The following is a 25,102-nucleotide window of genomic DNA, read 5'->3' on the forward strand; positions in this document are numbered from 1 at the left end:
ATCCCTATTAAACAGTTCTCTCCCTCATCTGTTGCAATGCAGTATACATCATTTCTCCCTTTCTTCTCTGTCTTCCCTGAACACCAGTGTCAGTCCTGTTTTACAACAGTGGCCCTATGCAATATTTGTCCTTTTGTGACTGAGATATTTCACTCAGCATAACGTCCTCTAGGGTTATCACTTAGCATAGTATTTCATGAGTTCCTTGTTTTTTCAGTACTGCAAAGTATTCCATTGTGTGAATACACCACAGCTTCTCTATCCATTCATTTGTTGATGGGCCTTTGGGTTGTTTCCAGCTCTTTGCTATTGTGAACAATAAACATGGGTGTGCATATATCTGCTTGGGTTATGGTTTCTTTAGGGTAAATTCCCAGAAGTGGAATTATTGGCTCAAATGCTATTTCTATTTGCAACTTTTTGAGAAAGCGCCATACTGTCTTCCATAGTGGTTGCACCATTACACACTCCCACCAAAAGTGAATAAGGGTTCCAGTTTCTCCACAACCTTGCCAGCATTTGTTGTTTGCTAGAACTCCTTTTAAAATAATTTAAAATATAAGTTGAACAAAGAATATTAAACTATTTCATGAAATCTTTCATGACTTCTCTATTCATTCATAAAACCTGTACCCTGACTGAAATAATAGGAATAGATTGGAAAAGAAGAAAAAAATAGATTGGAAAAGAAGAAAAAAAATAGATGTGGTATGAGTGTTTTAAAACAAAACAGAGAATTTTAAAACCCATTTTCAAAATAAACTCATATAGTTTACATTTTTAATGCACTACTTAGGTACTAAACATCTCTACTGTCTCCTTTTACATCCAAGTTAAGTTCCTCATCTTTCATATGTACAGCAATAGAGTGTCAGCTAAATTCTACAGAAACCAGTACAGGAATCTTGGGGATTTTCCTCCCATTTACTTAAATAAGTACTCTGTAATCTTCCCACAGAGACAGTGACAAGCCATATGCATATATTTGCCAAGCCCAATGACTAAGATACCTTTCAAAGTAGTAATACTAGCAGTGTCACCATGGCTCAACAGCCACAAAATTAAATATGCTATATTCACTGTCTCTTTTAAACACTGTATTTGAACAATCTCTTATTTTTAACACTGCTTCTGGTCCCATTTAGAATTCCTACTACGAAACTCACTCACTCACTGCCAAGATACTGTTTAATAAAAATATAAATTAAACCTGTATTTAACTTTATCCTAAGCACAGAGCTAAAATCCCAAGGATTTTTAGAAGAAACACAGAAAGTAGAATTATACCATGAAATGTATCATTATTGGCTTTCCACTTTAGAACTATTATCTAGAAAACAGATAAAAACTTTGATTATAAGAGACCATGATAGCCAAATAAAATAAAATGTTTTTCTTATAACAGCTGGTTTATACCCTGATGATGTTTGCACTTAATGTATTAGGATTACCTATTAATAAGGAAGCAGGGATACTTTTCAATGATGTTTCTAATTCAAAAGAAACAAGTTCTTTGTAACTCATTTAGTAGTGATATATCACATGGAGGTTTGTTTAAAGGGCTGGGTCCCAGTGCTTTAAAAACTTTATATCTAAATCCTGTTTGTGACAGATCTTTAAAGCAGCTTAGTTGATGAAAGGTGGAAAAGCTTTCCTTCATAATTGCTGTTATATAACAATTCTCTCAGTATAGTACCTTCTATTCTCTGAGATTGAAATGGATTTCTTCCTGCTGCTCTGTGACTGAAATCGAAACGATCATATACAACAAGTATCACATTATCATAGTGTAGAATCCTGAGGCTGGGTCTACCAGTGACCTCAAGCCTTCCCCCTCCCCTCAGCCTGTGCCCTCAGGGAACTGTTAGGATGTGGAGATGGCTCTGAGAGGGCTGGAGACAAGCTCCTGAAGCTGAGGCTGTGGCCACCAAGGGCAAATGCAGTTGACTGCTATTAACAACACTATTATTATTGCTGCTTGAATGGAATCTTCTTTTTTGCCAAAGATATTAAGTAACTTTAATATAGGTTACAGCTGGGGACTGTGAACTGCTTTTGAATAATAAGTGACTAATATTCTTTAAAAAAATACTAAGTGAATATTTTTTAATATTCAAAGTATTGAAGAGCAATGGTGTCACTCTGGAGACTAAGGTGCACTTGATACAGGCCATGGTCTTTGCAATCACTTGCTATGTGCCAGAGAGCTGGACAATGACCAGGGAGGAGAGAAGGAGAATTGATGCCTTTGAGTTGTGGTTTTGGAAAAGAGTATTGAATATATCATGGACTGCTAAGAGAACAAACAGGTTGACCCTGGAGGTGAAACCAGGCTGCTCCACAGAGGCAAGGATTATGAAGCTTCATCTGACATACTTTGGACATGATGCAAGGAGGGGACCAGTCCTTAGAGAAGGACGTCATGCTTGGAAGGGTGGAGGGACAGCTCAGGAGAGGAAGACCCTCTATGAGGTGCATTGATTCAGTGACTGGGGTAATGGGGGTAAGTGAGATTGAAACAGGACAGAGCAGAATTTAGGGCTGTTTTATGTAGGGTCATTATGAGTCACAGGTGAATTGATGGCACATAACAACAACATAAAAATTGAGGGGAAAAATCACTGTAAAAATAAATTTTAACAAAAATTTAAACAAGTATTATTTTTCTTTAAATTAGTATGTCTTTTTATGTAAATAAAATTTTCTTCTTTGCAAAACAAGGTAAAAAACGATCTAAGATTGAGATCAGGGCTTTAATGTGTAATTAAAGAAAATAGCTGGGATTCCTACAAAGCCATACCAAGGGTAAAATTTCTTAATTTAAAATGATTATGCTATTCTTCTTTGTAAACTCTCAGCAGTAAGTATGGAAACACACAGCAATTCTAAACTTCACAATAACGAAAGTATAACTAGATTCACTGCTGTCAAATAGGTTCCAACTCAGAGTCAATCTTTATTAGATTTCTAAGGCAGTAAACTGCAATGGAAGGAGATTACCCATCTTTCTTCTTCAGAACTGCTGGTGGATTCAAACGGCTGGGAGACAAGTAGGCTTTGGATTAGCAGTGCAACTTCCTACCGTCTACACCATTAGAACTACCCAACAAAGGTCATGAGATAATAAAAATCACAAGATAAATAAGTCCAAGATTTCTACAAGCAAAGGCAGGGGAGTAGATAGGATTGTTATGAGTCACAGGCAACTTGATGGCACATAACAACAATTAAAATAACCCTATTTAAAATCTAGAGAAAATGCAAATATAAAGTGAAAACCAAACTCAATTCACTGTATCAAATGTATTCCAGCATATCGCAGCCCTATAGGAGGACTGCCTTGCAGGGCTTTATAGACTAAATCTTTAAGGAAACAGACTGCCAGATCCTTATCTTAAACAATACTGTTAAGTTTGAACCATTGATATTCTGTGGTAGAATCTGTTTAATCTTTACACTGAACAAATCATCTGAGAATCTGGACGTTATGAAGAAGAACTGGAAGAAGACTCATTAACAATCTGTGCTATTCAGATGACACAACCTTGCTGTAAATGAAAAGGATTTGAAACACTGCAGAGGATAATAGACTACAGCCTTAGATATGGATTGATCTAAACATACGGATTGTATCACAACATCAAGAAGACAAAAATCTTCACCACTGGGACCGATAATATCATGATGGATGGAAAAAAGATTGGAATTGTCAACAATTTCATCTTACTTGTTTCCACAGTCAACATTCATGACACCAGAAGTCAGGAGATAAGGAGACATATTGTTTTGGGCAAGTTTGCTATCAAGGATCTCTACAAATTAATGAGGAGCAATGTTGTCAATTTGAAGACTAAGGTGTGCTTGATTCAGGCCATGGTCTTTTCATTCACTACTGTGATTTGAGATCTAGACAATGAATAAAGATACTGAAGAAGAGCAATGAGTATCCCATGTACTGCCAAAAAACCAGACAGACATGTCTTGGAAAAAGTGCGGCCAGAGTGCTTCTTAGAAGGAAGGATGGTGACACCTCATCTCACATATTTTAGGCATGTTGCTATGAGAAACTATTCCTTTGAAAGGGTATTATGCTTGGAAAGGTGGAAGATTAGAGAATGAGAGTAGACTTGCAACAAAATGTACTTACACATGATGGCAGAACACAGGACAGGGTTCAAGTTTTTATTCATAGGGTTGCTACAAGGTGTACTTAAGACTGTGGCACCTAACAACAACAATAATACAGCAACACCACCACCACCACACAATTCCATTCTGAAGTATAGGCCAAGAAGAATAAAAAACACATGTTCACATAAAAATTTTAAGGACCATTCAGGACAACAATATTCATAAAATGTAGGAGCAACTCAAATGTCCATTAACTAGTGAATAGATAAACTAAATGGGGAACATTCATACAACGTATATTATTCAGCCATAAAAAGAAAAGTAGATGGATCAGCTATGAGTCAGTTCTAATTCCACAAAATATAGCAACAAAAACTATATTGTTTTCCTAGAAATGTGACATACTAATATTATAAACTCTTCTAATACAAACTATAAAATGATAATTTATATATATATAAAACAAATACAGTAGGTCAAAGAAGGAAAGAATAAAAGGTCATACACTGTATTAGTAGGAAATATTTAGAATAGCCAATTTGAAGGAAGATAAAAAAGATTAGGAGTTGCCAGGGAAGGGAGGGAGAAACAGGGAATGACTATGAATAGCTAGGAGGTTTCTTTCTGCAGTGATGAAGATGTTCTAGAATTAAAGAATGGTGAGGACTGCACAATTCTGTGACTATATGAAACCTCACTGAACTATATACTTTAGAAGAGTGACTTTTCTGTTTTGGGGAATTATATTGCATGAATGCAAATAAATTCAATAAGTATAGTGAAATATACAAAATGTAATTTAATGATATTCTATTATGGTCTCAAATACCCAGAACCAGTTTTGGAATGAGAGAAAAAGAAAAGGTTGAAAACAAACACATTTTTAAAGGGCATTTCTTCTCTTCTTATAGTGTGCTTACAAATTTCTCTAAGGAAATAAGAGATGGGCAGGCTATAAACACAGCCTGCTGAGGCAAAAAGCCTTAGTCACATCTTTCCATTCACGTCTGGTAGCCCTAGGGAAGCGACTCTCCAGAGTACCTATCTGTATGATGGTTACCTAAAGTGGCTGCCTGCGTCCAGTGATGGCTTTGTTTAGTGATTGTGGCCAAGTTGAGCTTGTTTAAATACCACTTCTTAGGACTCACATGGTAGTCCCCAAACGATGGGAATACTCAAAGCTTTTAGAGGGAATAAACTATTGCATGGTCTCTGCCTAGGAAGTGGGCCACAGTTCACTGAAAACAGCCAGCTCAGATAAATAGAATGAAAGTAGACATTTTCAGAGATGTTTTTGAAAGCTTTCCATTAGAGAACATAAAGGGCAAAAAACTAGAATAGCAAGTATCCATGTTAAACTAACCCAAGTCATGTTCTACCCTCTATTCAATTCTGAGTAATACAAACTACGTTTTTATCTCCTTCACTAGCTAACTAAATCAGTTCCATAGAACACAAATCTTTCTCCTCGGTCTTTTACGAAAAGATGTTTCATTTCTATACTACAAAGGTGTTATATTAAACTTGAGTGTTAAAGTTATATTTTAAATATAAGTAGTCATTGAGGAAATGTGATTCCCATTTCTGGCAGGTGGGCTACACATAAAGAAACTCAAGCCACTCTTTCCTGAAAGTTTTCTGTATGGTTTCTCCTTACTCTGATCATTTCAACAGATTTCTTAGGTTTAGGTCAGCACTGGTATAGTCCTTTCTTTTACAGGCTCAAGTGTCTGACAGTAAACAGGGAAGACAGGTTAAGAGGGATATGTCTTATGGTTATAAAATCTTTTCAAAATACCATTGAAAAACTTATCAAAGAAATTATTCTGAATACTTTGACCATGCATGTAACGACAACAACAACAACAACAACATATATATCTAGGCATGAATACAGGATAAAGCCCTGATGCACACCTACACCTTTCTTGATGTTAAACCATGCAGCGTTCCCTTGTTCTATGCAAACAACAGCTTCTTGGTCTAGGTACAGGTTTCATATAAAAACAATTAAGTGTTGTGGAATTCCCAATCTCCTCAATGTTAGCCTTAAGATCCAGACAGTCAAATGCTTTTGAATAGCCAATAAAACACAAACAGACATCTGTTTGATATTCTCTACACCTGATTCAAGTTATGCATCTGAAATCTGGATAATGAAGAAAAGATTCTGGATAATGAATAAAAGAAGATCAATATCTTTGAGTTGTGGTGGTGAAGAGAGAAGAGTACTCAGTATCCCATGGATTGAGAAAAGAACAGATATGCCTTAGAGAAAGTGCAGCTGCAGTGTTCCTTGGAGGCAAGGATGAAGTAGCTCTGTTTCATCAACTTTGGCCATGTTAGGAGAGGCTGTTCTTTGGAAAAGGACGTCATACTTGGATGAGTACAGAGTCAGATGGATTGACACAATGGTTGCAGTAATGGGTTCAAGTACTTAAATGATCATAGAACAGGATTAAAACAAGATTCTGGTTTGTTGCTTAACAACAACAATGTATGAATTTTGAGCTACGGTGACCTGGTGGATAAAAAGTTTTGCTATCAACCCAAAGGCAGGTAGCAGTTTTGACTCCACCAGCTGTTTCACATTAGAAAGATGGGCAGTTTCCTTCTGTGTGATTCACAGCTTCTGAAAACCTGCTGGAGGGTCAATTATGAGGCAGTTCCAACTGGACAGCAATGAGCTTTGTTTTTTAATATATGTTTATGGGAGTTCTTGGGTGGTACAAATAATTAATGTACATCGCTGCTAACCAGAAGGCTGGGTGTTTGCGTCTACCCAGACACCTCAGAAGGCCTGGCAACTAACTTCCAAAAAAATCAACTACTCTGAAGCACAGTCCTCCCCTGATATACTCGTGCTCTGCCATTAGGCTTCATTACTATATAAATGGTAGATTTTAGCAGTATACATATATATACATATATATGCATTTCTACTTAAAGTTATGCAAAAAAGACCACGGAAAGAATTTCTTACTGAGGTATTAGTTCTTTGGGAAAATCAGATTCAGCTTTATATTCTTTCAGTGTATAGTATCTTTTTTAAAAACATAACCTGATCTAAGAGTAAAGTCTGATCAATTTAATTATATGCAAAATTACTATCTCTCCACAATTACCAAGTTATTTCAAATAACTTGTTTAAAAAACCCACTGGATCAATTAATAATTATTATAGATGCTTTACTGCATGTAAGAAATTCCTGCAGTATCTTTGTTAACTATATTGTTGTTTGGAGCTATTTAGTTGAATATGACTAATATTGTTTGCCACTGGGTCAGAACCGACCCATACGTGACACTCCAGTGGGTTTTCAGAGGCTTAAATCGCAATTTTCTGCTGCCGTCCCCCCCCTCCTTTGCCTCTTGATGATATGTTGTTTCTTGAAATTCTTCTGTGTAAGCCAATTCTTTTTTGGTACAATGACTCTGTATATTCATTCCATCTTCTTTGAATACTTCCTGGACCATTCAATAGTCTAGCCATTGCATCCTTATGTATTGCAACTCATGTTGTTTGTTGTTATGTGCCATCAAGTCACTTGCAACTCACAGTGACCCTATGTACAAAAGCCCTAAATGCTGGTCTATCCTGTGCCTACCTCACCATCTCAAACACACTCATTCCCACCACTCCACTCACAGAATCGATCCATCTCATTGAGGGTCTTCCTCTCCTGCGCCGTCCCTCCACTCTCCCAAACATGATGTCCCTCTCCAAGGACCAGTCCCTCCTTGCAACATGCCCAAAGTATGTCAGATGAAGCTTCAGAATCCTTGACTCCAAGGAGCATTTTGGCTTCACCCTCTCCAAGACAAACCTGTTTGTTCTCCTTGCAGTCCATGGTATATTCAATACTCTTCTCCAGCACCACAGCTCAAAGGCATCAATCCTCTTTCTATCAGCCCTATTCACTGTCCAACTCTCTGATGCATAGCACATAATTGCAAAGACCACAGCCTGGATCAGTCGCACCTTTGTCTCCAGCCTGACATCATTGCTCTTCACTACTATTGAGAGGTCCCTCACAGCTGACTTTCCCAATGCAATCTGTCTCCTGATTTCCTGGCTGCTGTTACCAAGAGTTTTGACTGTGGAACCAAGTAAACGAAAACTGTTAACTATCTCAATCTCTTCACCAGCCATACTGATGCTGCCAATTGGCCCAGTGGTGAGAATCTTTGTTTTCTTGATGTTGAGCTTCAATCCGTATTGAAGGCTGCAGTCCTTGACCTTCTGCAGCAAGTGCTTCAGGTCCTCTCAGTTTCAGCAAGCAGGGTTGTATCAACTGCATAACGCAGAGGCATTGTTCTGCATTACAGACTGAAAAAGTATGGAGACAACATACATCCCTGACAGACCCCTTCTTGATTTTGAACCACCCATAGCAACTTTACAAGTAGCAGATCAGCTCTTTGCCCTATCTTGCACCATCCTCATCATTGTTATGGTCACTGTGTCAGTCCATCTGGTTGAGGGTTTTCCTCTCTTTTGCTGACCGGCTACCTTTCCCAACATGATGTCTTTTTGCAAGAATTGGACCCTTCTGACAATATTCTCAACACTAAACACAAAATTTCACCATCCTTCCCTTTAAGCAGCACCCTAGTCATACTTCCTCCAAGACAGATTTATTTGCTCTCTTGATAGTTCATGGGATATCTTTTCCAACAATAAAATGAAAAGGCATCAATTCTTCTTTGCCATCCATACTCACTGTAAATCTTTCAGATGTATAGGAAACAGCTGAAAGTATCATGCATGGCTTTGATCAGATGTGCCTTAGTCTTTTTGCTTTTTAGTACTTTAGATAGGCCACTGACAAAAGATTTTCCCAATGCAACATATCTTTAGATTTCTTGTCTGCTGATCTCAAAGGTGTTGATTATGGATCCAAGTAAGATGAAATCATTAACTTTAATCTTTTCTCCATCTATCATGATGTTGCCAGTTGGTCCAGTGGTGAGGACTTTTGTTTTCTTGATGTTGAGATGCAATCCATTGAAAGATTTAGTCTTTGATCTTCTGCGGCAAGTATTTTAAGTCATCTTTTTTTCTGCAAGCAAAATTATAACCATCTGCATAATACAGATTGTTGATGAGTTTTCCTCTAATTCTCATACCACATTCTTCTTCATGTAGTCTAGTTTCTGGAATGATTTACCAGGCATACATAGGTATGGAGAAAGGATACAAGCCTGATGCACACAACTTTTCTGATTTTAAACCATGTATTGTTCCCTTATTCTCTTTGGACAACTGATTCTTGGTCTAGGTATAGGTTTTGCATCAGTATAATGAAGTGTTCTGGGATCCCATTCTTCTCAACATTAGACATAATCTGTTATTAACCACACAATTAAATGCCTTTGCATGAAAACAGGCATCTTCCTGGTATTCTCTACTTTCAGCCAATGTCCATCTGACATCAGCAATGATATCCCTGGTGTCATGGCCTCTTCTAAATCCAGCTTGAATTTCTGGCAGTTTTCTGTCGGCATTAAGAAATAATCTTCAGCAAGATTTTGCTTAAGTGTGATATTAATAATGTTATTTGGCAATTACCACATTTTGTTGGATCACTGTTTTTTGGAATGGGCACAGATCTCTTCAAGTTAGCTGACAAGGTAGCTGTCTTTCAAATTCCTTGGTGATGAGGATGTCCATCTGTTTGTTGGAATTTGTTAACTGGTATTACATACATTCCTGGGGTCTTAGTTTTTGTCAATGACTTCAAAGGAGCCTGAAATCCTTCCTTTATTACTCTTGGTTCTTGATCATATGGTACTTCTCATATGTTTCAGCGCTGACTGATTTTTTTTTTTTTGGTACAGTGACTCTGTACCTTCCATCTTCTTTTGATACTTCTTGCATCTTTTGATATTTTATCCATAGAATTCCTCAGTACTGTAACTTGAAGCTTGAATTTGTTCTTCAGTTCTTTCAGCTTGGCAAGTGCTGAATGTGTTTTCCCTTATCTAACTCCAGCTCTTTCACATTTCATCTTAATACTTTGCTTTGTCTTCTCGTGCTGCCTTTAGAAACTTTCTGCCCAGCTTTTTATTTTAGCATTTCTTCTCTTTATTTTAGTCTCTCTCTATTCTAGTGCAATTTTCCGAGTCTCTTCTGACACTTATTTTAGTCTTTTATTCCCCCACTCCTGTACTTGTAATGACTTTTCTGCTTTTTTCATGATGTCTTTTATCTTATTCCACAACTCATCTTGTTGGTCATTATTGTTCAACGCCTCAAATCTATTCTGGAGATGGTATTTTAATTCAGGTGGGTTAAACTCAAGGTCATATTTTGGCTCTTGTGGATTTGTTTTAGTTTTCATCAATTTAAATTTGAATTTATATACGAGAATCTGCTCCACAATCCATCTTTAGCCTTATTTTGACTGGTGATTTTGTGCTTCTACATTAACTCTTTCTAGAGATACAGCCAAACTGATTCCTGTGTCATCCATCAGGTGAGGTCAATGTGTACAGTCATCGTTCATGTTAACTATATCATTTGCTGAAGAAAATGGAAAGGACTAAGTCATTCTCTTTACTGTTAAATAATCACCTGAGGTTTACTTTAAACAGTCTTTTCAAACAGTTGCTCTGACAACTAGTTAAAATCTGAGTATCTATACCTACCTATCCATATATATATCAACATATACTATAGTTACACTGGCCATTCAAATCTTAATTATGTGAGACTGGGTCATGATGTATTTTTAGACATAAATTCCTTTCCTTGATTGTGTAAAAATCAAGTATATAACTCTACTCAGTTAATTTTTTCTGTTACTATGTGACTACAGTATTACCATAAATATATTCTGATAAAGGATATATTGTCCACATTTTCTAAAAATGTGAATACAACTGTAAAGGCACAAAAGAATTCACCATGAAAAGATGACTTGCTACAGAAGTACTTTCAAGAGTACAGATGTTAAAGAATTAAGACCAAGCTATTTCTGTGTCTTGGGTATCATAGATTTAGACTAGAGCCAGTATGTTGATACAATTATCTGCATATTTCAGTGTAAGTGTATGCATGTGTATCTGATACTATGTAGTCAATATGAAGAATTCTGAAAGCCCGTTTTCATGCATTAAATAGATGATAGTTGTAACAAGAAAATTTGGAATACCTGTGTACAAATACTACTCTCTGTTGTTGTTAAGTGCTATCAAGTTGAGTGCAACTCAGCAACCCTATGAAAAGATTTGAATTTTATCTTATCCTCTGCTATCCTTATCATCCTCAACACATTTGGGTCCATCACTTGGACAGATACTTTATCAATAATCTACCTCGTTGAGGGTCTCTCTCCTTTTGACCCCTCCACCTTGCCAAGCAAGATACCCTTTTCTAAAGAATAACTTCTCCTAACATGTCTAAAATATGTGAGATGAAACCTCGCCATCTTTGTTCACAAGTAACACTCTGATTGCATTTTCTCCAAGACATCTCTGTTTGTTCTTTTGGTAGTCCATGGGATATTCAACACTCTTTTCTAACACCAATTGTATAGATTCTTCACCTGTCATCCTTATTCACTGTCTAGCTCTCAGATGCTGGAAAGATGATGGCTTGAATCAGGTACACCTTAGTCTTTAAAAAGGACATCAATGCTTTTTAGGACTTTGGGAAAGTCCTTGTCAGCAGACATACATCTCCCAATCTCCTGACTGTTGGTCCCAAGCGTGTTGACTAGGGATCCAAACAAGAAGACATTATTGATAATTTCAATCTTTCCCCCATCTATTACGATGTTGCCTATGGGCCCTGTGGTGAAGATTTTTGTTATTTTGATGTTGAGATGTAACCCATATTGATGCTGCTTCTTGATATTTTGCAGCAAGTGCTTTAGGTCCTCTTCACTTTCAGCAAGCAAGGTTGTGTCATCTGCATAATTCAGGTTGTTTTGCTGATGACTCTTCCTCTGCTCCTAATGCCACATTCTTCATAAAATCCAGCTTCTCATATGATTTGTTCAACGTACAGACTTACTATGTATGAAGAAAGAATATAGCCCTGACACATACCTTTCTTCATTTTAAATCATGCATTGTTCCCTTGCTCTGTCTTGGTCTAGGTATAGATTTCGTATGTTGTTAGGTGCTGTCGAGTTGAGCAAGATTCAGCGACCCTATGAACAAAAGTTATGAACCCTGATCTATTCTGCGCCATTCTCACACTTCCTGACACACAAGATCCCATTGCAACAGTCACTCTATCAATCCATCTGGTCAAGTGTCTTCCTCTCCTTCACAGACCCTCCACCCTTACCAGCATCATGTCCTTCTCCAGGGAATAGCACCTCCTAGCAAACATGTCCAAAATATGTGAGGTGAAACCTCATCATTCTTGCCTCCAAAGAGCATTCCAGCTGCACCCTCTTCAAGGCACATCTGTTTGTTCTCTTGGCCATCTATGGGATGTTCAGTGTTCTTTTCCAACACCACCGCTTAAAGGCATCAATTTTTTTTCTGTCAGCCTTATATACATATATACTAGAGTATCTAGATACATACATCTAGAGCCAAAGAGGAATAAATGGAGAACTTTTACCAAATCTTGCAGTCCAAAATTGACCGAACATGCAATCTAGATACATTAAACTGGAGAATGGAATGCAAAAGTAGGAAACAGTGAAGGAAAATAGGTAGCTGGAAAATATGGGCTTGGTGATAGAAATGAGGTTGGAAATGGAATGACTGAATTTTATATTTACAATGATTCATTCATTGCAAATACCTTTTGTAAAACACACAAACAATGACTTTACATGTGGATCTCACCCGGTGGGCTGCAGAGAAATCAAATTGACTATATTTATGGAAGAAATAGATGGAGAAGCTCAGTATCGGCAGTAAAAACTAGGCGAGGGGCAGACTGGGTCAGATCATCAGTTACTCATACGCAAGTTTAAAGTGAGGCTGAAGAAAATTCAAGTAAGCCCACAGGAACCAATATACGATCTTGAATCAATTCCATCTGAATTTAATGATCATCTTACGAATAGGTTTGAGGCATCAAACACCAATGATATAAGACCAGATGATTTGTGAGATGATATCGTAGATATCATCCATGAAGAAAGCAGAAGGTCCGTACAAAAAAAGAGGAGATAGAAAAAGATTGAAATGTATGTCAGAAGAGACTCTAAAGAATGTGTGGGACTGTCAAGACACTAAAACAAAAGGAAAACGTTGAAGTGAAAAAAGCTGAACAGAAGATTTCCAAGGGCAGATTGAGAGGACTAAGCAAAGTATTATAATGGCATCTGCAGAGAGCTGGAATTGGTGAACAAAAAGGGAAGAATTCACTCTGCATTTCTCAAGCTGAAAGAACCAAAAAACAACAGATTTCATACAAGAATGATTAAGAGTTCTCAAATTCCCATTCTCCTCAAGGTTATCTAGAGTTTGCTATGATACACATAGTCAAATGCCTTTACATAGTCAATGAAATGCAAATAGCCATTCTTCTGACATTCTCTGGTTTCAGCCAAAATCCATCTGACATTAGTAAAAATATCCCTGGAGCCACGGTCTCATCTAAACCCAACATTTTCTTCAACAATATTTTGCTTGCATGGTATTAATGATACTATTTGATAATTTCCACATTCTGTTGGATCATCTTTCTTAGGAATAGGAATAAATATGGATCTCTTCCAGTCAGTTGGCCTGAAAGCTCTTTTCCAAATTCCCTGACTGATGCATATACCTAGGGCTGCATCTGTTATTTGGAACATGTCAATTTGTAGCCTATCGTTTCCTGGGGCCTTATTTTTTTGCCAATGCTTTCAATGCATCTTGAATGAGAGTCTTCTGTCATCACTATTGACTCTTCATCATATGCTACTTCTTGAAATATTTCAGTGGCAACCAATTCTTTTTTGTTCCGCTTCCCTGTGTATTCCCTCTACCTTCTTTTGATGTTTCCTGAATTATTTATTATTTCATTCATTCAAATATTACTAGTGGTATAATACTACTACAGGTTTTATGATATTATCTCATCTTCAGTGACTGTACCTGCCATTCAGAATCTTTTTTAAAAGTTCATTGGTTAACATAAATTCCAGAAATATCTTTAAGTTATAACTAAAAATTTCAACTGGAAATCTGAGATCAAAAGTGATGATTTCTGAATCATAGGAAAATCACCACAAAATGATAATTCCATATATACTTATAATTAGTCTTAGTGGCATTAGCTAAAAGATTGAAAAGTTACATGAAAACTGTACATATCATATTATAGTCTATTAAGGTTTTTTTTTTCTTACTATGTGTAAGACTCTTTATCTTTCACTGGTCTTCACATATGGTTTTCCTTTCCTAATGACAAACTGCCTTCCCTTCTCTCTATAAAGTTATTGTAAAGCCAGTGGAGTTTACTGCTACAACCTCAAGAATGACTGCACAAGGTGAAACATTCAATACACCTAAGACGTGTACATTTTGTTGTTTGAATTCAATTAAGTCACTATTTTTATGGGTCACTGATCATTGAAGTAAGAGGTTGCCTACACTATATCCAAAGTTAAGGAAGTCAAACAGTGCATAAAAGGACTAGCAAAGCTTTCAGCATTTTGTGCCACCTGGGGGCCTCTATTAAAGTCAAACACTAGAGGTTTACTTTTGGATGAAATAATCATCTATGAAATTTTAATGTAGCCTTTATTATTTTATTATCCATGGTTTTATTATTCCTTGCTGCATATTTTGGGGATGTATAACCATTATTATATAAGAACAGTAGGATCTATTAATGTGCCCTCAGTAATAAGCTGCTCATGAAGATAAAACATCTAATCACTGGCTTAGAAAGCAGGATTCTGAGATTACTGTTGGGCAAGGCTTCTGAATTGTCAAGCAGAAAGTTACTTCCTTATTATGAACTGTGGAAGCAGAGCTAAACAATTTTCCATGAGGGTTTATTAGCAGGCATAGGATATGAGTGGGTGAGCAGAAATACTGAAGATATACATTTTAGTGTCCAAAAGATTTAGAAATTTCATAGCATGAAAAGAACTTTCTAAAAAATTAATAAGATCTGTTTCACAAATTACCAATTCAACTGGAACACTGAATAGTAGAAATGACAAAAGATTTGTTATTATGGTTAATAAAAAATTTATGTTAGGGTATTCAAGTAAAGTTATTTTCTGTGTTCTGATTTAATGAATCATGTGAGTTGTATCTGGTTGGGTGACACAGATGCTAGCTCACTGAAGCCTACTCTAATATCTCCCAGCATAGTCTTCCTTGGGACAGTGAAGGCAGAATAACATGTCAGAGTGAAGTAATATCAAAGAAAGGAAAGCAGGGCTGGAGATGCCATGAGGCTGGCTCCTAATACTTTTTGACCTGTCATCGTCTTGTAACTATTCAATGTTCTATGGGCTTCCAAGATGATGTAACATTATTGGAAGAAGTCTTAAAACCCAGTAGTGATTTTTTAAAAGACTAATGAGTAAATGCTTTATAATATGTAGTGTTAAGGAAATAATTTTTTAATGCTTGATTTTAAAGATGTATATTAAATTTAAAACCACACTTTTCTGTTACCAATGATAAATTTGGAAAAAGAAAAGGAAATAGTATGAGATATGTGGACAAAAATACAGAAAACAGAATAATGAGGCCTACTTGGGATAACAAAATGCTCTATTATTTCCTACATGATGATACTCTTCTCCTTCAAAAGATAACAAACAGTAATGACAAAGAACCGGCCCTCAGAAGACAAGACTAAAAAAATAGTGTATAAAAACATATAAAAAATAGCATGTATCTCGTTACATGAAAATTATACAGTTACACAGGAAAGTAAAACAGAAAAGTTAGGCACAAAATTTTCCAAGACAGAAAAATTAGTCATTTTCAAAGTGAAAATTCGTCATTTTCCAGTATCTGGAGTAGAAAAATTTGAATGAGTACTTACAATGACAGCAACACCATAGCAATTAAAGTCCATTCTGCAGGTTTGTGTATAATATTTCTACTTGTTAACCTGAAAGAGAGAATTTCCATAATTAAATAAATCTTCTATTTCTAGATAAAATCAGATTTATGGCATCATGCATTAACAAAGTACCATTTTTTATGCTTGCTAATTATGACAGAAAATAATCAATAGTATAATAATATGGTTTGATATTCAGTATCTGACAGTGGCCATTTTAAAACTAAGTCCCCCAGCTCACTTTTATATATATTCATAAAGATACTAATATTACAAGACAAGACGGAAATGGAGGAAAAATATGGATGCATAGACCAGGTTGTTTATTAAAAAATATATAATAAAAATATTAACATGTATGTGTTGTTTGTTGTCACAGAGTTGGCGGTGATTCCTGGCAATCTTATACATAAGAGAATGAAACGTTGTTTAGATCTGAGCCAGCTTTGACTGTTGGTATGTTTGAGTCTAGTGTGGCTATTATGTCACTGCATTTCATTAAGGGCTTTCCTCATTAACTATCTTGCCAAATAAGAAGTATTTCTCTAGTTACAGTCTTTCTTGATGATGTAGCGATAGGAAGTACATTAGAGTCTTGCCATCACTTAGGAGGAGAACTGTGGCTGTATTTCTTCTAAGACAAATATATTTGTTCTACTGGCTTATTTCATATTCTCTAAAACTATCTTTTCAATTCATTAGTTCTTTCTATCACATTGTACGTAGTCTGCATGCATAAAGTTATTGAAAAGATCATGGCTTGAGTCATGTACATTTAGTTGTTAGAGACTGTAGGTTCAGTTCTAACAACTCTATGTAAAAAAAGAAAAAAAGAGTGAAACACTACCTAGTACTTACTTATCCTTACCATTGTTGCTATGTTTGAGCCCACTGCTGCAACCTTTGTGTTAACTAATCTCACTAAGGGTTGTCTTCTTTTTTGCTATGATGCCCTTCTTCAGGGAATGTGTTCTCTTGCCAGGATGTCTAAAGTATAGGAGATGAAGTCCCGCCATCCTCTTCTAGGATAGATTTGTTTGTTCTTTTGAACAGTCACATGCTTACTCACTGCAACTGAGTAGGTTTTAACTCACGATAACCTTTTTTATCAGGTTTTCAAAGACTAAACTGCAAGAGGAGACTGTCCATCTTTCTCCAGTGAAGCTGCTGGTGGATTTAAACTCAAAGAGATATATAACCTTTGGGCTGGCAGCACAAGTCTCTGGTCAATATTCTTTGCCAACACAATAATTCAAAGGCATACGTTTATCAGCATTTCTCATTCATTAACTTTTCCTAGCTTTTTCATGCTTATTAGGAGAAAGTATCATTGTATGGGTCAAGTGTATCTTACTTAAAAAAAAATTATATATTTCCGCTTTAACACTTTGAAGTGGTCTTTGTAGCAGATATGCTCAGTTCAAAAAGTTACCTAATTTCTAATGATGGTTAAGGGACAACACTTTAGTTATACATATGCGTGTATGTATCATTCACTCATTGCCATGAAGTCAGAACTGACCCACAGCTGATCCTCCAGTGGGTTTCTAAGGCTGTAAATCTCACAGGAAGAGACTGCTTACTACTCTCCTACACAGTAGATGGTGGATTCAAACCACCAGGGAGGTGTGGCTTTGGGTTTGCAGAACAGGTGCATCAGAGCCCCTGTATGTGTGTGTGTATATATATATCCCTATAATTAGATTCATTTTCTCCTCAAAATATTTTATTAGTACTATTTGATTTTTCTTTTAGCTCATCTTTTGTACCTTTCCACTTTGTGCAATAATGGAAGTAGATAACTAAGGAATACATCTGTAGAGCAGCTGCCATTCATGTTGGCCTCATGAATGTCAGATGAGAACTGTTCTTCATAGCATTTTCAATGGCTGATCTACCAAAGAAGATCATCAGGCCTTTCTTCCAAAGTGCTCTGGGGTAGTTTCTAAGTTTCAAATTTTAGTCAGCCGAGTTAACTTTTTGTACCATCCAAAAATACATCATGGCATAAGAATAAGCAAATCAGTCTTAGAAGAAGCATAACCCAGATGCTCTTTAAATGTAAGGATAGTGAAACTTTAGTTAATTTACCTTGTTGTTGTTGTTGTTATGTGCCGTTGAGTCGTTTCCGACTCATAGCGACCCTATGCACAACAGCCCTAAACCCTGCTCTATCCTGCGCCAACCGCACCGCCTCTGACACACCCATCCCGATTACCCCAGTCACCGAATCAATCCATCTCATAGAGGGTTTTCCCCTCCTGCGCTGTCCCTCCACCCTCCCAAGCATGATGTCCCTCTCCAAGGACCCGTCCCTCCTGGCAACATGTCCAAAGTATGTCAGACGAAGCCCCAGAATCCTTGCCTCCAAGGAGTAGCTTAGTTTAATCCTCTCCAAGATGAATCTGTTTGTTTTCCTGGCAGTCCATGGTACATTCAGTACCCTTCTCCAGCACCACAGCTCAAAAGCATCCACTCTCCTTCTGTCCTCCCTAGTCATTGTCCAACTCTCTGATGCATAACAAGCGATTGCAAATACCATGGCCTGTATCAGGCGCACCTTAGTCTCCAGAGAGACACTGTTGTTCCTGAGTACCTTTGAGAGGTCCCTAACAGCAGACTTTCCCATCGCGATACGCTTTTTGATTTCCTGACTGCTTGTACATGTCATTAAAAAAAGACCAATTTCTAGAAAAACGATTTTACATTTAGAAAAGCAGGGGGGTCACCAAATACAAGGGAACATTTCCATGAGGTGGTCTGTCTAAAAGAGGTAAAAACTGATTAAGCATATATCAGAAAAAACAAAAACAATAGAACTTCCCTTCCTAGTGTACTCAAATATCCCAGAGATGAAACAGATTTCAGACTTCATAAATTCATTCAACAAAACTATACTGACTGCCTCTTTTATGTCACTGTTGAAAGCATAAGAAAAACACAAATTTTTTAAAAAAGATGAGGTCTTTGCAGAATAGCAAACTTTACTTGATCTCCTAATTTTTCTCTTGCTTAGCCAAAATAATTTCCTGCTAAACAAATATTTTTATTGTCTGAATTATAATTAAAATTAAAAAAGTAATATTTGATAGCAAACATGTAAGAAGCTCATAGTTCCAAATATAAATTTGAAATTCAATACAGATTTAGAAAAATATTTCATCACAGAAGAAATTTAAAAAGGATTTCACGTCAAAATTTAAATTCAGAGCAACATCTAGAAAAATACCTTAATTCAAATGATAAAAATCAGTCATTACAAACCAATACTCCTAAGAGAGATAAAGCAATGTAGCATTCTAGATAAGTGAATAAAATGCCTTTCAGTGGAAATGACAGCTCTATTCATTGGGGAAAGATTTTTCAAAGAGCTGAAAAAAGCACCTTTAAAGTAGTTCTGAAATAAGCTCTCAACTCTGGCTGCACATTAAAACCACCTAGGGAGCTTTTAAAACATACTAATGCCTGAGCCCAACCCTAACCAAATGAAACTCAATCTCTAGGGGTGGAGCTAGGCATGTGTAGTTGTTAAAAGATCTCCAGGTAATTCTGAGAGCTCAACTGGTCTGAGAATCAGTGTTTTACAAGCTTCTGTATTGATTATTATTTCAAAGAGAAAGATATAGTTATTTATGCCCACTCTTTCTCACTTTCAGTATTGATTGGAAAAGAAATCTCTCAACACTAGTCACTGTCATCAGTTGTGGCTTGTGCTTTCCCAGTGGCTTCACCTGGAACCTCTAGCCAATAAACAGACACATACCCAATGAAGTGCCTTATCAGAATCTGAAGCACTAAACCACTTACCTTATCAGAAGGCATTTGTAAGCTGCTGATATTTTTCTAAATGGTCCCTAGGATAATTCATGCAATTTTTATTAAAGTTATAGATTTTGATGTTCTGCACTAATTAATAAAGAAGATTTTAAAAGATAATTTATTGATTCACATGAAGGATTTTGGAATAGAGTTTTATAACACTTACCAAAATAGTAATTATTCTCATTCAAAAAAAATGTGACAGTGGGGAAATTATCAAACAATATTAGTAATATCACACACAAGCAAAATTCTGCTCATGATTATCTAAAAAAAACTGGAACAGTGCATCAACATAGAACTACCAGAAATAAAAGCTGAGTTTATAAGAGGCTGTGGCACTAGGGACACCATAGACAATGCCAGATAGATCTTGATTGAAAGGAGAGATTACCAAAAGAATATCTGAGTATCACTGACTATGCAAAGGCATTTGACTGTGTGGAACACCTGATTATGCTTATGTGTTTGGACCAGGAAGTAGTCATCAGAATAAAGCAAGAAAATATTGCAAGGTTCAATATCAGGAAAGGAGTGTGTCAGGAATGCATCCTGTGTCTTCATACCTTTTCAATCTATATATGGAACAGCTCATTCAGGAGGCTAAACTTTTTAAGAAGGAAAGTGGCATCAGGATTGGAAGAAGACTCATCAAAAACCTGCATTATGCAGACACACAAACTTGCATGATGCAACTGAGGACTTGAAAATGTTTGTTGCAGGAGGTCACGGGATACAATCTCCAATATGAATTGAAGCTCAACATCATGAAAACAAAGATTCTCATCACTGGGCCAACTGGCAGCATCATGATAAATGGAGAAGAAATTGAGATTGTTAACAATTTCAGCTTGCTTGGCTCCACAATATTCTTGGCACCAGCAGCCAGAAAAATCAAAAGATGAATTGCATTAGTAAAACCTGTTTCAGGAACCACTCAAGAGTGCTTGTGAAAACGGTATTAGACTAGAGACTAAGGTATGCCAGATCAAGGCCATGACCTCTGCAATGACTTGCTATGTGTCAGATAGGTAGACAATGACTAAGGATGACAGAAGAAGAATCAATACCTTTATGTTGTGGTGATGGAGAGGAGTATTGAACATACCACGGACTATCAAGAGAACAAACAGGTCTGCCCTAGAAAGAGTGAAATCAAGTTGCTCCCTGGAAGCAAGGATTTTGAAGCTATGTCTCATATTTTGGGCACGTGGTCAAGAAAGACCAGTCCTTAGAGAAGGACATCATGCTTGCAAGGATGGAGGGTCAGTGTAGGAGGGGAAGACCCCGGATGAGATGGATTGACACAGCAACTGGAATAATCGGAGTACACGTTTTGGAGACAACGAGAATGGCTCAGAATAGGGGAGTTCAGAGCTATTCTACATTGGGCCACTCTAAGTCAGTCAACTCAACAGCACATAACAACAACAGCCAAAATAATGCATAGTGTGTCTTAATTTTGCCCAATTTCATAATTTTGATTATGTACTGCTTACAAAGTTCATATACATTGTTTTTCACACTATCATCATACACATTTCGTTTCTACAATCACTCCTATTCATTTTATTTTGTAAAATTAATTAACACTGAAATATGTCCACCATTGTCCTGTCTTTCCAGGTCCCCACCAATCTTTCCAATTTCCTTCATCCCTTCTCTCCACTTATCAAATTGTAGAACCCTGTGATTTTGCCCCTACCCATCCTCACCCCTCTGCTCCCACTCCTTCCACCCTTGCAAAATTTCATACACTGCTAGTGGGATTGGAAAATGGTACAACCACTCTGAAAGGTAGTTTGGTGTTTTCTCAAAAAGCTGAACCCAGAAACTCCACACGAATCAATTATTCCACTACTAGGAATTATACCCCAAGGAAATTAAAACTGGGACACAAAAGGAGATTTGGATACCAATGTTCATAGCGGCATTATTAATCATCACAGGAACATGGGAACAGCCCAAATGTGCAACCAAAACTGAAAAGATTGAGAAATTGTGGTACATTCACATAATGGAATACTATGCAGCACTCAGAAGCAATGAATTAAAAAAATACTACAGAACTTGCAAGAGAATGGAGAACATTATGCTGAGTGAAGTCAGTCAGTCTCATAAAGAAATCTACTATATTGTAAAAACAGAAAGATATCTTGCCCAAATTTTTATTAAATTACAAATAACACCTATTTTATACTGCAGAGTAATTTAGCATTTAGAATTCTAAATGTGTTATTTTAAAATATCATACTTGAATGTGAATGCATATTTGGTATAATAAACTTAGAGTTCTTACACTGTAATGTTTAGCTTTTAAAATATGAATACTGTTAACAACAAAACACAAACTCTGGTGGTATACTCCTAATCCAATCATGGCTTTGAGAGAAAGATGTAAACCCATTAAGACTGACGAAGGGTTGAGTTGGATGATAAACTATGAGTTGGAATTGACTAGATAGCAGCGAATTTGGTTGTGGACTCGTGGCACTAATAAAACTTTTCCTTTTTAATATAGGTTATCCATAAATAAATTACCCCAACAGACTGGAATAAGAGAGGATAGAAACAGTATTGTTTAGCTGTGGAGAAAATGAAACATGTTAATTAGATCTACAGCACTGAAGGTAAATATTTAACTTTGGCTTATCTAAGGATCCAGCAAGGGAACTGCAAAAAATCAAAATGACAGAGAAGAAAAATTATTAGTTTTAATACTAACCTGAAAGTTTGAATAAGATTTTTTAATTGTGTATAAATGTCTCCCAGTGTAATCTGAAGAGGTCCCACAAGTCCAGGCAATCTGAAAAAAAAAAATTATATTTACTTTAAAAACATAGAATTTAACCATACAGGTATCTTTTTGGTCATATCTTAGTCTGAATTTACTGTGGTAATAAAGATAGTTAAGTAGAAGCCGTCATGATTTGGAAAAAAGTTAAATCAGGTCAGAAGTCCTCACAACATGTCCAAAGTATGTCAGTCAAAGCCTCAGAATCCTTGCCTCCAAGGAGTCGCACGGTTTAAACCTCTCTAGGATGAACCTATTTGTTTTCTTAGCAGCCCATGATACCCTCTATACTCTCCTCCAGCACTACAGCTCAAAGGCATCAATTCTCCTTCTATCCTCCCCATTGTCCAACTCTCTGATGCATAACAAGTGATTGCAAAGACCATGGCCTATATCAGACACACCTTAGTCTACCAAGTCTACCAATCAGAGAGGGATCACAAGTCACTTTCACTTCTTTCTACTAATTTGCTGAAATCTTCTGTAGTAAGAGAGGATTACTGTTTTTTAAAGCTGTACTTAAAAACACTTTCGGGAGAAAAAACAAAACCCCCCAAAAAAAGCACTTTCAAGCAAGCTGCAGAACACAGAGAACAGTAATGTTGTTATTGTTAGCTGTTGTAGAGTCCAGTATAACCTATAGCGAACCTATGAACAACAGAACTAAACTCTGTCCTATCTTGTGCCATCCTCATCATCTCTTGTCACATTGAACCCACTGCTTTTGTTATCATGTTAATCCATCTCACTGAAGTTCTCCTTTGCTAACCCTCCACTTTTCCTAGTATGATGTCTCATTCCAAAGAATAGCCTCTCCTAGCAATATGCCTAAAGTATAGGAGATGAAGCTTTGCTATTCTTGCCTTATAGGAATACTCTGGCTGTATCCCTATACTTCTGTATTCAGATTCAATCTCTTAATATTTCATCATATTTATTTCATTATACCTTCTATATTTTTTACCATAATATTTTAAAACAAATACCAATACTGTATCATTTGGCTATTAAATATGAAAACACTGCCTTATTAACAAAAATAATTTTAATAAAACTAACAGTAATTTCCTAATATTACATAACACATAATTATTGAAAAAAATTAGTATGCAAGAAAAGTTTTGATTAATTTTATTTAAAACTGCCTAGAATCGTTATTGATAAAAAAGTGCCAGAAATTCAAGTGGGATTATCATTGCTAATGACAGATGGACTTTGACTAAAGGCAGAGAATTTCAGAAGGACATCTATTTATGTTTTATTGACTACATTGAGAAGACTTGGAATCCCAGAACACTTAATTATGCTCTTGTAAAACCTATACCTAGACCAAGAAGCTGATGATAGAACCTTGCTTGCTGAAAGTAAGGAAGGTTTGAAGTGCTTGCTGTAGAAGATCAAGGACTACTGCCTTCAAGATGGATTATATGCCAGCATCAAGAAAACAAAAATTCTCACCACTGGGCTAATAGGTGGCATCATGATACATGAAGATTGAAATTGTCAACAAAGTCATCTTACTTGGATCCACATCAACATCCTTGATGCCAGCAACAAAGAAATCAAAAGACAAGATGCCCCATCAACAAATGAATGGATAGAGAAGCTCTAGTATATTCACACAATGGAATACTATGATGCATTGAAAACAAGGAACTCATGCAATATTATTCAAAATAGGTGACCCTGGAGGACATTATGCTGAGTGAGGTATCTCAGTCCAAAAGGACAAATACTACATGGTGCTACTGTTGCAAAACAGGACTGACCTTGGGGTTAGGAGGAGACTGAGAAGGATGGGTTCAAAAATGTACACTGCATTGAAACAGATAAGGGAGAAAACTGTTTGACCGGTATCTAGAGTGAAGGCTACATGATGAAGAGGACCTGGGGGAGGGTTTATAAAACAATGAAAGAATTTTTGTTTTACTTTTACAAGAGGGTAGTGTACTAGGGGGGAGGGTTGGGACGGGAGAAGAGTGCAACAAAAAATGAATGGAAATCCAAAGTCTCTGTAAATTTATACTGAAATGAATAATAAATTTTTAAAAAAAGACAAGATGCACTAAGAAAATACTGTCAAAACCTCTCCAGAGCACGGAAGATAAGGATGTCAGATTAAAGAGTAAGGTGTGTCTGATCCAAGTCACGGCTTCTCAGTTGCTTGCTAGGCATCTTAAAGTTGTCCAATTAATAAATATCACAGAATAAATGTATTTGAATTGTGGTATTTTAGAAGAGTACCAAATACCTCATGGATGTCCAAGAGAACAAACAAGGGAAACCAAGCAGGTGCTCCTTGGAGACAAGAATAGCTAACTTTGTCTCACATACTGTGGGCATATTTTAGGAGGAGCCAGTCCTTGGAG

At 36.6% G+C, this 25,102-nt stretch overlaps 1 protein-coding gene across 1 annotated transcript in view; it reads right to left on the reverse strand.

Annotated features, from left to right (window-relative positions):
• Nucleotides 1-25,102, reverse strand: part of LOC102863849 (putative RNA polymerase II subunit B1 CTD phosphatase RPAP2-like) — a 96,425-nt gene that overhangs the window by 27,545 nt on the left and 43,778 nt on the right. Inside the window, exons 10-11 of the mRNA XM_006882485.1 lie at nt 22,665-22,745; nt 16,100-16,168 (exon numbers count right to left, since the gene is read on the reverse strand). Of these exons, the coding sequence (XP_006882547.1) occupies nt 16,100-16,168; nt 22,665-22,745 (150 nt within the window). The remainder of the gene's footprint in view (nt 1-16,099; nt 16,169-22,664; nt 22,746-25,102) is intronic.

The sequence above is a fragment of the Elephantulus edwardii genome, unplaced genomic scaffold, assembly GCF_000299155.1.
Source record: "Elephantulus edwardii isolate Elephantulus edwardi_28Jun2011 unplaced genomic scaffold, EleEdw1.0 scaffold00020, whole genome shotgun sequence".
Lineage (NCBI taxonomy): Eukaryota > Metazoa > Chordata > Mammalia > Macroscelidea > Macroscelididae > Elephantulus > Elephantulus edwardii.